Here is a 14,565-nt window from a genome sequence, read left to right on the forward strand (position 1 = left end):
GGGAAACAAAGTCACTGACATCTATCAGTCTGGAAAGGGTTACAGAGCCATTTCTAAGGTTTTGGGACTCCAGTGAACCAGGGTGAGAGCCATTATCCACAATTTAATTTTGGTAGGCCAATCACTCCTGGGAAGGTTTATCACTGTTCCAAGAGTACATCGCCAACTCATCAAGGAGGTCACAAAAGACTCTAGAACAACATTCAAGAACCACAGGCTTCGCATGTGTCAGTTGAGGTCTGAGTTCATGACTCAGCAATAAGAAAGAGACTGGGAAAAAATGGCATCCACAGGAGAGTTCAGGGAGAAAACCACTGCTGACCAAAAAGGCTTGTGGAGGCTCGTGGCTACTGACTGACGATAAAAAAGTTTAACTTTTTGGAAGGTGCGTTTCCCATTACATCAGATGTAAAAGTAGCACGGCATTTCAGAAAAGGAACATCGTACAGGAATATAAGAGTAAAATATGGTGATGGTAGTGTAATGGTCTGGGGCTGCTTTGCTGCCTCAGGACCAGGAAGACTTGCTGTAGTAAATGAAACTATGAATTGTGCTATCTACCAAAATATCCTGAAGGAGAATGTCCGGCCATCTATTCGTGACCTCAAGCTGAAGCACACTTGGGTTCTGCTGCAGAACAATGATCCAAAACACACCAGCAAGTCCACCTCGGAAGGCTTAAGAAAAACCAAATGAGGACCTAGTCAAAGACCTTACCTGAATCCTATTGAGATGCTGTGGCACGAACTTAAAAAGGCCGTTCATACTCGAAAACCCTCCGATGTGGCTGAATTACAACAAATCTGCAAAGCGCTGTAAAAGACTCATTGCCAGTTATCACAAACACTGGATTGCAGTTGTTGCTGCTAAGGATGGTCCAACCAGTTATTAGGTCAAGGGGGCAGTCACTTTTTCACACAGAACCATCCAGGTTTGGATTTTTTCCCCCCTTAATAACAAGCACCATGATAAGGTGGGGCCAGGTTTCACAATGAACACACCCGAAACTCTGGCTGATTGGGACCCACACCCAGTTTCACACCTTGGCTCAGGCGATTAGAGGATCATCAGGGGGTCCTTTTGTCCCTCTGTGGGGGGATACTCCCACTAGGTTTATATCTGGGACTCTCCACCATTTGACCTTAGAACTGAAGAAGCTTCTCGGATGAGAGGTGAAACGTCTTCAAGTAAACTTAAAGAAGTCCAGACGCTTTTCTTTGCAAGCTCCTTTGACTACGATGACCTGGATGACTGAGAACCTTCACAGACAACAAGCACCTTCATTTAGAAACTGCATATTGTGTTTACTTGTGTTATCTTTGTCTAATATTTATGTTTCTGATTATCTGAAACATTTAAGTATGATAAATACAAAAAATGGTAAATCAAGAAGGTGGAAAACACTTTTTCATGCCACTGTATATGCCCCCATAGGGAAACACCAGATGACAAGGGCCAGACCGAGCTGGTTATTAGCAACTGAACTTTCAAATGAGAGTAAGTTTAAAAATACATATATATGGGTGGCAGTCAATATACCTGTGTGAGGTGGGTGTGAGAAATGCTAACAAATTTTGTTTAAAAAAAATGTAAGCATAAAAACAACAAAATGAAAAAGAAAAAAATTAGGTGTTCAGCCTTTAAAAGAAAGATAAATAACCAGGCCTGGTCAGGTCTTTACTGTTTTGCTTTATCGTGCTTTTGCTGTAGCTGCTCCAAAGTTGTGGAATGATCTGCGCTTGCACGTTAGACAGGCCTCTTCTCTTTCTGAGTTTAAAACTCTTCTTAAAACATATTTATTCACTGAAGCCTTTGTTTGAGGGGGTTGACTCAATTTTGTTTTAACATGTTTTATTTTATTTTAGTTTTTTATTTTATTTTATCTTATTTTTACTTTGCTTATGCTATTTGCATATGTACAGCACTTGTGAACTCTGGTTTTATGTTAAAGTGCTTTATAAATAACGATGGTATGGTATGGTGTGGTATGGTATGTGGATTTGCACAATTATAATAATTGCACAAATCACTCAAAAGGAAAAATATTCTCTCAGTTGTGTTAGTTTTTTCTTTTTTTTCTAATAAACACTCAGCTCCACTCTGACTGGGATAATAAATAAAGACATCACATGCACAACTTTAGGTAGAACAAATAAGCTCTCAGGGGTCAGGGGTCCATGTATGCAACAATATAGATAGAATGACAGAAATGTTGGAACAAGGGGCGGATTTTTCATATAACTAAAGACATCTAGATGCAGATTGCTGCATACTGCCATTTTGTCTTGGAGGTGGTGACAGAGATGAAGACTTAGATGAAATGGAAAAAGTACAGGAAGAAAGAAAGCACAATTTAACTTCTACCCTTCCTAACTGAAATATCCCAAGCATCATTTGGCACTCTTCAAAGAACAGAAAAAGAATGCAGACACAAAACATCCTCTACTCCCCCAGTGCACACAGGCACATGCCTGCCCTGCACATATATTATGACATAACAGCCTCTGGCAAACACTTTCTACTGGGGAAATGCACTGTCACAGACAGATAATTGCAGATAGATGACCAACAAAGTTGTCTACAGACTGCAAACAACCTCATATAAAACACTTCCATCCTCTGCATTCATACTTAGCCCTAAGGCATTCAGGGATTGTCTTTACTCAGTAAATCAGGGTCCAGGAGCCCACTACCTCACAGAGCCTCGTGAGCCACATGACCATTTTAACATACCAAAACCAAACTCCACAGAGATTCCCATCTTTTCTCAGACTGTGTTTTTATTGGCGGTCAATAAAAACTTTAAAATGTGTTTCAACCAATTCTTGTTTTTAGTCTGGCCCAAAATATGTTTTGCCAGTACTCAGTAAAATGCCTATTTACTAAAGACAGGGATTATTTTTCACTCAATCCAAGTATTTTCAATTATAATGAGAAAAAGAAGAATTTACTGAAAACCCTTTGTCTTTTGTGGCCTCAGAATCTCATCTCTGCTTTTTGTGGATGATGTGATTCTGTTGGTTTCATCAGTTGGTGACCTCTAGTATGCACTGAAGCAGATCACAGCTGAGTGTGAAGCGGCAGGTATAAGAGGTATCTCCAAGTATCTCTGAGTCTGAGGCCATGGTTCTCAGCCAGAAAAGGGTGGAGTGCCCACTCTGGGACAGGGATGAGTTGCCCTCATTGAAGAAAGATATTGGGAGCAGGACATTTACAGACAGATTGGGCTGCATGTCCAGTGATGCCAATGCTGTACTGGTCTGTTGTGGTGAACAGAAGGCTGAGCATAAAAGCAAAGCTGTCATTTTACCAGTCCATCTATGTCCTTACCCTCACCTCACCTGGTCATGACGTCTGTGTAGTGACTGAAAAAATAAGACTGTGGAAACAAGAAATTAGTTTTCTCTAAAGGCCTCTCCCTTAGAGATTGGGTGAGAAGTTCAGTCACACATGAGGGACTTGGAGTAGAGCCACTACTCCTCCACATTCAAACGGAGCCAGCTGAGCTGATTCTGGCACCTGGCTAGAATGCCTCCTGGATGCCTCCTGGGTGAGGTGCTCCAGGCATGTCCCACCGGGAGGAGGCCCCAGGGTAGACCCAGGACACATGGCAGAGATTACTTCTTCTGGCTGGCCTGAGAACGCTTTGGTGTTCTCCCGGATGAGCTAGAGTGGGAGGTTTGGGCTGCTGCCACCATGTAAGAAAACGATTAAATGTATACACAGCAAATCACTCCAATATACAATATTTTCCACAATATTAAAAATACTTAGAGGAGAAGTTTACAGTATATTGATCATTTCATTGCAGTGCTAACACTCCCTGGTTTCACTATAACTATCATCACTATGATAATGAAACACACAAGTGCCCTGAAGAAGCACACCATATCCCCTTTCTTATGTGTTAAGCTGAAATTAGCTGGCAGGTCTTCAGTTGATGTTGAGCTCTTTATGGGCTTTCGTTCCTTTGTACTATTAATAAAGCACTTCCTCACACCTTCCTTAAAATAGTAGCAAACAGCTTTGCTGCTGGCAGAGCTGTTTGCTTTTGACACCAAAACACACACACATACAATAACACATAGAGTATACAGTAATAACCTGCTCTGAAGTATGACCACCACATTAAAGCCGTGTTGCTGAGTCCATTTTCCCCCTGACTTTACAGTACGATATATCCCACGAGGCCAAAATTCAATCAGCAGGATTACAGTGAGGGAACATATGGTTGATTATTTTTTCCTGTCTTTATTGGAAAACAGATTTTGTTTATAGTTTTGTTCCAGTGAGCAGTCAGATCTGTGGAAGAACTGTATTCTACTGAATAATAATAATAATAATAATAACAATAATACAGGAACAGCACAACATTTAATTAAAATCATCCAAGCAGATGCTCCTTATCTGGCAAGGGTGTGTGGTTTGTACAATATTTGTGGGTATGCTTTACATTCAGTTCACTGTATTTGCAGGAGGAGTGTTTGTGCTACTGTGTGTGTGAGCGTGTGTGTGTTTGTTCCTGTTCCCTAGAGGCTTTTATAATTGTTGTAATTGTCTCATTAATTGTACTGCTATTTGGTGTGCCAACAAAACAATAAATGAGTGGTTCTGCTTTCCCTCCTTCCCTCCCTCATCTGTGTCTCTCCTCCTCCGAGGCCCCAACTCTGAATCTAAACTGTCACTGATGACATAAAGCACATGCTTGCACGTAATTGTATCATCTTTCCATCAATTATTGAAAATATGTATCATGAGGTGCAAAATAGCTCTCGGTTCAGTTCTTTTCAGTTTAACTCAAAGTTGCATTAGCCTCGTAATAGGTAATAAATATTCTGATTCTGGTAGTTCATCTCAGCGCTGCAGAAATTTATGGCATCTTTTAGCTCATTATTCTTCCTTAATGTTAGTTCATTCTCAGTGTTCTCATCAGCATTGTTTTAATTACAAGCAGCTTAAACTGAATGGAAATGATCTGTTTTTATTGCTCCCATTCATATTGAACTCAAAGGAAAATTTCAACATATTGATATTAGGAAATCAAAGGATATCTTATTGTGGTGTACCCACAATCAGATATCCTAGATAGCATGTGAAACTGGTTGACTGGTAATGTTAACATGCAAATTATTTGCTAATTTCAATTTTGGGGCCATTTGCTTGGAGTCAGTGTCAGTGGGAGAAGCTTTCACATCTTCCCTGAGATGATGCAAATGACATGTAGTTCATGTAACTCGACATTTTTACCCGCGCTGCATTAATTGCATGGCTCAAGCAAGGATCAAAAAACTAAAAGTGGGAAGAAAGCCAGAAACAACCTATTCTGGACAGAAGAACAATAATGCATTCCATTACCGATGGCGTTAACAGCATCCTAACTTCAAATGTAAAAATTCACTTATAGGTACACTACTGAATTTTAATCTCTAAACAGTTTTATATGTAATATAGTTCACTAAAAAAAAAAACACCTTTAGGAGTGACCTTGATTAAAAAAGAACATTTTCACACGAGGAGTTTCTGTAAAGTAGATATTATCACTGGGGTGTTGTAATTGACTGGTTAGATTGATCTAATAATGGATGTGTACTGGATGTGCTATCAGCAAGCTGTTGGTCATATATTGAACTTGATTGGTCCACTGCCTAAATTAGTTTAAAGCTCAAGAAAAAAACTATATTGGCAAGGAAAAAAATGTCACAGCACCTATTTTACATCACTGGTTTCCACCGATCATTTCCTCTTAATAACTGTGTGAGTGTGAGTGCTTGCTTGGGATTGCTTGTATAACTCCTGAATGGAGAAATGTCTCCTTCTAAGCAATAAAAAAAACAATAAAAGTATTAAAAATATATCTAAAAAACAGTCTTCCACACCATTGTGTTTCTTATTTGACACAACATGACTGGAAGCTTTTTTTTTTTAGCTTTCTGTCTACGTAATCTATATAAATCTATAATTATAATATAAATATATGATTTCAGCAAGCCCCCTTTTTTTAATAAGAAATTGCTTATTATATTTCTTGACAACAGCTGCAACCCTGCTAAATGCCATCACATTCTTATTATGCTGTATGAGGTAAATGCCTTAAATTTTCTTTTATATACTGCATTACTTGCACTAAACTATTATAACTGTTTGCTTTTTCAGCAGATAACACCTGTTGTCACTAGGATGGCCAAGTGATTTAGGTATCGCACTGTTATTAGCGCTTCTTCTTGTGGCTCTCGGTCTCACGCCTGGTACAGTAAAGGCCATAAACTAAAGTTCCACTTGATAAATGGTCCTGTCACGTTACTGTAATACAGAGTTCTGCTTGACAAAGCATGTATGAAGTTCAGTGGGGGCTTTTTTTCAATTAAATTATAAAGAGATGAAACAAGTGGTCTTACAACCTCTGGCAAAATTACAGAATCACCACATGTGGAAGATGTTCATTTAGATTTTTTACTTTGAAGCAAATAAACTAATGACATAGCTGATCAGCTATGTATGTATGTATGTATGTATGTATGTATGTATGTATGTATGTATGTACGTATGTATGTATGTATGTGTGTGTAGATGCATGCAAGGCACCTCAGTTTACTCATTTGACCACATTTTACCTATTTACCTATTGTGCGAAAAATGAAATTTGCAGATGGTGTGAAACAAATGTTTCTTATCTAATTCAGGGTCACTGGAGTCTGTCCCAGCTGTCATGGAGATAGCCCCAATACCCAGATATAGAGAGACCCATATAGACTTTAGGGGCCTGGCCATACAGTGGATTCAAACCCAGGACCTTACTGTGAGACAACAGTGCTATCCATTCTACCACCATGCTGCTTTTTACCAATTGCAAACATGAAAAGGTCTACAAGAAGAAGAATGAACAAATAATCTGGGACATAATCACATAATCACATAATCTGCAAAACAGCAGTGTCTATGTTGATGTGCCTTGTGCGATGTACTGTGCTTTGTCTGGTCAGGAACAAACAAAAGACACTATAGACTGTAAATGCAGTCTCTAAACAGTCGGGTTTGACTTTCTTGACTTAATTGAAATTAAAGTGTTGTTAAGACAGGCGGATTTAATGATTAGCGGATTTAATTCTTAAATTCTCATAAAGATATGCCCTAAAAGCTACGAGGACACCCGAGTGGTTAAGGTCTTAGACTTAAGATCCAATAGACACCAACCCTCGTGGGTTCACACACAACTTCTGGTAAGCAAGTCTCTTTGGCCAATCTAATAGATACTTACATAGCTGACGCTAGTAATTGCACATATTTTAATTCAATAATGGAAAACAAGTAATTCTTGTTCTGACTCAGAACAAAAAGTGGTTAGAATAAAAACAAGTGGTGGGAATAAATGAAAGAATGAACGATCTTTTTTCATATATTAATCTTTATATAATGTCAGTTCTGATAAGACAAGCGTGGTACCCTCATTAAGTTTGGCATTTAAAATGAGAGACCTGAGTGATTAAGGTGCAATAGCCTCGTGGGTTCAAACCCCAGTTCTGTGTGTTCTCATTATCAAATGTACCGTGTGATGCATAGTCCTCATGGGTTTAAATGCTATATTGGCATAGATGCTTTTTGGGGGCAGATATAAATCAAATCAACATGCAGTCAATTAGGCCTTGTTTACATAGCACTTCTCAGACAAATCAGATGCTATTGAAAGAGCTTTTCAAGTGATTAGGATGCCCTCCTACAACAGTCATGTTTCTGATTCATGTTTTAGATTACATCAGGCTTATAACTGTCCACTTTTCTTCTTAGTGAAGTGAACATATCATGCATTAACAAAACACACAATTCTTTGTGCAATCTGTCTTGGCATATTTAATCTCAGTGTTGCTCAGTTGCTCCTAAATTCCAACCAAACACTGGCCCAGTCCCATCTCCACCTAAAGTCTAATCATTAAGGCCTAATCACTTAATCCTCACAGACTTAACTGACTCAAGAAGCAATTGACATAAGACCTTGAGGGTTCAAATCACACCTCTGGTATAAGTACAAAATCTCATGCAGTTATACTTATATGTGGTATAGAAAACATAATGTGTTCCTAAGATTTAAATAGGCCAGTGGTACCCATATTATAGTAATACAGATTCCAATTCTTTGAGCCTATCTCAGCTAAACAAACTGCTAAGGAAAAGGTTTGAGTCAAACATGCAGTCTTGGTATTTTTTCTTCTAATCATGCAAGTATGTAAGTACATAATACCTTGAAGTGGAATTTAAAGAACAATGTGTCATGCCACATTGGTTGTAAAAAAAAAAAAAAAAGAGACAGTATTATGTTTTTAAAATACATTTTTACCAAACTACTAAAACTTTCCATGGTTGGCTTTTACCTGATATTCTTGCCAGGAAAGTGGTTATGAAGGCAACACAGTTAAGATGCAATGGACAACAATCTTTGTGGGGTAAAATCAGACAGAATTATTTTGAAATAGAACATTTTGGTCCATATTCCTACCAGAAAATGTCACTGTCAGCACTGCAATTTTGGACAGCTTGTAATTTGTACACCAAAGCTTCACGATGATTTATTCTATGAATAACTGCTGTACTTGTAACAGACTGCATTCTGACAGAAATATTTCCAGATTATCATTTTTCATAACTCTACTAAATATCAGAGGGCTGCGTCAGAGCTAAGAGAAAACACTAATGTGCCTTAACAAACAGCAGAGTTTTTGAAAACTGACCTGTCAATGATTCCACAAATGTCAATCTGCAGGTTGCTGTAGTTTCCAAGTTGCTTTTCCTGCACCTTAATCAGGTCCAGGTTTTGATTGTCCACAGTAAACAAACGCATGCAGCCCTGGAAGACACTAAACAGGTTTCTGCACTTCTGACTGCCATCTTCAACAGGACAACCTGAACAGAAGAGAATCACAGCAGATGGCAAGAGTTAATAAAATAAAAGTGCACCAAAAATCAAAAACAACAGATTTGTAGAGATGAACTGAGATGTGTATTGTATGTGGAAAACCCCCCTAAAACATTGATGTATTGTGACGCAAACTGTGACTGTAACTGACTAACTAATGCACTGTGGACAGATAATTCCATATATTTTTTGGTTTATTACAAAGTTTCTACATTTTATGCTCACTGATGCTTGAGTGGGTATAATTGCATGGAATGACACAGCTGAGCTGTGTCTTACCCCCGAAGAAGAGGTGACTTTCTATAGTGACAGGAAACGATGGGCTGGCTTGAGAGCTGTCTCTTTCCTCTTTATCCACTGTGATGGTTAGACGACCTCGTCTGGAATTCAGCTCCACTGAATGCCACTGACCGTCATTCAGAGAAGCACCTGGAAAGCAAACATCCATTAACACACCGCTGAAAATAAAATCTTTCCCGTGTGCCATGGTTGCACATCGAGCCATTAAAACCTGCGACAGATGTTGGGAACACTTTTTTTCCCCACATGGAAACCAAGCATGGGTAGCAATGACCAAATTATATATCCTATCATACACTGTCTACTACACAAATACACCTAATTTACTTATATACCACTTTTCTTCTTCGAAACAGCTTGTAAATAATTTCTTTTTATAAAACATAATGTTATAAACTGATTGTTTCCTCGCTCATCACTTCACATGTGCCACAGAGGGGAAGGGTCGTATCTAACACATTGATTGCAGCAAGTGAGCTTCCCACTTCCTACATCCTCTGAGTGATCGACTTGTATCAAGTACAGACGGCACTGTGCCAGCCCTGTGGATCTGTATGTTATTAGGAGTTAAGGGAATAAATCAATATCTCATTATCTCCACTGTTTTCCTTACTTGCACTTCTTTGCTCAAGAAGACATCCTAATCATCCTACAATGCCATTTGCTGTTTGTAACATTGCTGAGTGACCAGAGGTTTAAAAATTAGGACAATGCAGAGCATAAATATTACATCTAAACATTTCAAAGCATGAAATGCAAAAATATTTGCCAGAAAAAGATTGGCTTATGTTTCTACATGAACTGAGATGATCTTTTTTCTCCATGTGCCATTAATAGGTCAGGCTGTTGAAGGATACTTTTGTCTGTCTTAATTGCTTTTCCAAAACCTAAATTAAAACAGCAAACATTTGTATATCAACACTGACGTCTGATCAATGCGACTCACCTTCTGTTCACATTGTTTCCTTTTTCCCTGTAACTTGTTTTGTGTGACTAGTAATGAACAAGATAAATACAGCTAAGTAGTGTCTGGAGACGTTCTGCTACAGTTGTGTCCTTGTGTTGGTCACACTGCACATTTGTCACTGTAACCCTAGAAACTACATGCCAGCCATGCATCGCCCACTGATCACAATTACCTACCATTATTACAGGATATAACAAAATAAATAAATAAATCAGTGTGAAAAACAATGATTGTTAAATTTATTGTGCTAGAACTGGGTAGGGATTATTATTGTTCAAGGTATCTGGTCATTTCATGTCTTTTTACTGATATGAAGTTTAAGTCTAAATACTTGAAATTAGATGGACAGAAGTCATAGCTCACTGCTCTTCAAAGTGCAGTGAGTGTGGAAAAATAATGATTTGACATTCGTGTGAGCTGTTCTAGTAACTTTACTGTTGATCTGTGGATCTGAAGGTGCTTGGGATTTGCTTTAGACTGACCTGCACTGAGCTCCAGCAGCGCCCTGCCGCTTTTATGGATCTGTAGTTGGAGTCTGGCCTCACTCAGGTACAACCAGGCCACGCCTCCTTGTTGAGGGAGTTCAAAACTAAGCAGAAGCCCCTTCTTATTCCAAGTCCTGAACTGAAAGCCTATAGATACGCCCCCTGATGAAGACATTGTAGTCCCCGGTAACTGAAGGAAGCTCTCAGGCCCAGTGAACGTCACCGCAACAGAAACTGGCTCAGCACACGAAAAGGTGACATTGCCCTGAGAGGAAAACATGCAGAGTGGAGAGAAAGAGGAGGTGTGACAGAAAAAAAGATATTATAGAGATAAAACAACATAAAACATGAATATTAATCAGCTACAGAGGGCGTGCTGATCTGACCTCATGTCTCCGTGATCTCATCAGCAAGTCTCCTTAAAGAGGACATTGGTATTACCATAATGATAACAGCAGAGCTTAGGATAAGATTAGAAAAGCAAACTCTAAAATGCCAAAGTCACCTAGTGTGGAGGTAAAAGAGATAAAAAAATGGAAATAAAATGAAGAGAGCATAGAGCATGGCCAGTACTGCAATATCTGACATCTCTGTTACAGTCCATTGTTTTGAGTAGTGGTAATGACGCGGGGTTCACCGCTAAAGCTGCGGCAGTAATTTATTATAGTCCCGACTCTCTGCTGGGAATTTCAGTCTGCTATCTTTACAATGCTCTGGAAACACAGATGACATCTAAAAGCCCTTTGTGGTGCAGTTAAAGTGATGTACAATTATTCATGTTGGAGTGGGCTTTGCTGCTGCACAACACAAAGTAAAGTTACCTTAAAAACCCTCAAAAGCCTTCAGCATCGGCACACCATTCTTCCTCCATTTACACTCTTATTTTCTTCTTATTATTGTCTCCTCAAAGAGCTGTAAGCAGACCCATTTAGTGCCTATAGCAGATTAGACCACAGCTTTGCAGTTAGTACCTTAAGAGCTGCAGGACCACTCAAATCTTCAGCCATGCGTGTAAATCTTTGAACCTGTTTACCAAGAATTCATGTTTCTTTCTGCTGTTTGGCCCTATACTGTAATGAGAGAGCACATATTACTTCATCACAAGCGCTTCACAGCTCCCAGATGAGCTTGATCCACTCATTGCAAATGCAAAAAACTCTAAAGGCCATAACTCCCACAATGACAAGGCATAAGTGAGTCTAACCACACAACACTGCTTTGTCTTGGCTTCATTAACCAGCTCAGTAGGTCCTTAAGAGCTGCACAAGCATGTAGTTCAACCAGCACAGCTTACAAAGCTTGAAAATTTAAGGATAACCTATATTTACAGTTATGGAAAAAAAAAAAGTAAACCCTTTTTAATTCTAAAGGTTTACATATCAGGACATAATTTTAAAAATCTGCTAAACTACTAATCCTTTGTAAGTCTCAAAATCACGTGAAGACAACCTCAGATGAACAGTGCCCCGCATATTGCAACATGTCAGTATTTATTTAACAAAAATTCAAAATGCAGGAATATGTCGTTAGAAGTTCCATAACCATAGATTGCAGCCAGGTCCTAATCAAATTAATGAATTAATTAATCATCATCAAAGGGGACCAAAGGGGAGATGTGTGGCCATAATGCACATTTTGCAAAGACACAACAAAGCATATCAGCACAAACACTTCATACCACCTGTCAAGCATGGTGGTGGAAGGTGATGATTTGGGCTTGTTGGATCATAAAGTCAACCATGAACTCTGCTTTCTGGTCATGCACCAAGAAAATGAACCTGAGAACACAATGACCTCAACCTGACTAAAATGTTGTGGTACGACCTTAAGAGAGCTGTGTATAAAGCCTTTCATCATTTTAACAGCAGAAATGAATCTGCTGAACACACTCCTCCTATTAACGACCTCCTATCATCCATTATTAAATTAGAGAAGGTGGTAATGTTGGGAGATTTTAACCTTCATATTGATGATGCATCCTGTAATATGGCTGCTGACTTCATGACTATCACAGAGTCTTTTAATTTTATGCAGCATGTTTCTGGCCCTACACATGTAAAGGGTCACACATTGGACCTTGTTTTCTCCTTGGGTTTAAATATAAATGACATTCGTGTGGAAAATGTCCATGTGAGTGACCATAGCTGCATATATTTTAACTTGTCGTTTTATTTGGATCCCCTGGCTCCCAAAATAACGATTGAAAGGCGAATCATAAACCAGAACGCCGGCAAAAGGTTCTCTGCCATGTTCGACGCTGAAATGACTTACAATGATTTGGACTCTCTTGTCTCATCCTTTAATAACCAGTGTAATTCTATTTTAGACATAGTGGCACCTCTGAAAAAAAGTACTGTCCTACGTTTGAAATCTCATCCTTGGTTAAATGAAAACATTCGTAATTTCAGGAGATACTGTCGCAAGCTAGAACGTTTGTGGAAGGCTTCCAAGCTTGAGGTTTATAAGTTACACCTTAAAGAATCTATCCTCTTGCTAAATGACATGTGGAAAAATGCCAGAACAGAGTATTTTTCACACCTCATAGCTTCAAAAAAGAAAGATCCTAAATTCTTGTTTAAAACAATTAAGAGTATTGTTTCTCCTGATGCTCCTTGTGCACCAGTTCACTCAACATCCGAATGCAATGAGTTTATGAACTATTTCAGAAATAAGGTCATTGCCATCAGGTCTAATATCTCTCCATCATCTTCTCAATATCAAACTTTTAACTTGCTCTCCTCTGATACTTGGTCCTCTTTTACTCCTGTTACATTACAAGACATCAGAGGCCTGCTTTGTCATATAAAACAGACTTCAAGCCCCCTTGATGTCCTTCCATCTTCATTTTTCACTAGTGTGTTTGATTCAATTGGCCCCTGTATTGTGGAAATGATAAATACTTCTCTTCATACTGGCTCAGTCCCCAGCTTCTTTAAACAAGCTATTGTTGAGCCAATATTAAAGAAACCCCAGCTGGATCCATCTCTTCCTAACAGTTATAGGCCAATATCCAAATTGCCTTTTATATCGAAAATTTTAGAAAAAGTAGTACTAGAACAACTTAACTATTTCCTGGATAAAAATGCTGTTATGGACACTTTCCAGTCTGGTTTTCGTAAATTGCATTCCACTGAAACGGCCTTACTTAGAGTATCTAGTGATATCTTGATGGCAGCAGACTCTGGAGAATATACAGTGCTGGTCCTGTTGGATCTCAGCTCTTCTTTTGACACTGTAGATCACAGTATCATGATAAACAGACTCGAGAACTTGTTTGGGATTACTGGCGTTGTTTTAAAATGGTTTATATCATATCTGTCTGAGAGATCTTTTACTGTTTGCATGAATCATGTCACATCAGAATCAACAGTTTTGCCGTGTGGGGTACCTCAGGGATCTGTCCTAGGTCCAATTCTCTTTTTACTTTATGTATTTCCCCTAGGCCAAATTATTAAGCGCTATAAATATATCTCCTATCATCTCTATGCTGACGACATCCAACTATACTGTTCCTTCAAAATGTCTGAGTTTTATAAATTGTCTAATTTAAGTAATTGCCTGACAGAAATCAACAAATGGTTATATGACAATTTTCTCCAACTAAACTCTGATAAAACAGAAACTCTAATTATTGCTCCAGACCACATGGTCCCAGAAATTAGACAGCATATCAGCTTCTTAGACCCTTATGTAAAATCAAGCCTTAGAAATCTCGGTGTCATATTTGACAGCTCGATGTCGCTCGAGCAGCATTCTAAGCAGCTGGTCCGAAACTGTTTTTATCATTTACGGAATATTTCTAAACTCAGACTAATGGTATCAAAGCTTGAACTTGAGATGATTATTCATGCTTTTATTTCTTCTCGTTTAGACTATTGTAATGGCCTTTTTACTTGTTTTAACAAATC

General features: G+C 38.7%; 1 protein-coding gene across 1 annotated transcript in view; it reads right to left on the reverse strand.

Moving 5' to 3' along the window:
* Positions 1-14,565, reverse strand: part of LOC146368057 (contactin-associated protein-like 4) — a 122,057-nt gene that overhangs the window by 38,105 nt on the left and 69,387 nt on the right. Inside the window, exons 8-10 of the mRNA XM_084911841.1 lie at positions 10,655-10,922; positions 9,185-9,334; positions 8,721-8,892 (exon numbers count right to left, since the gene is read on the reverse strand). Of these exons, the coding sequence (XP_084767967.1) occupies positions 8,721-8,892; positions 9,185-9,334; positions 10,655-10,922 (590 nt within the window). The remainder of the gene's footprint in view (positions 1-8,720; positions 8,893-9,184; positions 9,335-10,654; positions 10,923-14,565) is intronic.

Source organism: Perissodus microlepis, chromosome 18 (assembly GCF_051167445.1).
Source record: "Perissodus microlepis isolate ML-2025 ecotype Zambia chromosome 18, ASM5116744v1, whole genome shotgun sequence".
Taxonomy (NCBI): Eukaryota; Metazoa; Chordata; class Actinopteri; order Cichliformes; family Cichlidae; genus Perissodus; species Perissodus microlepis.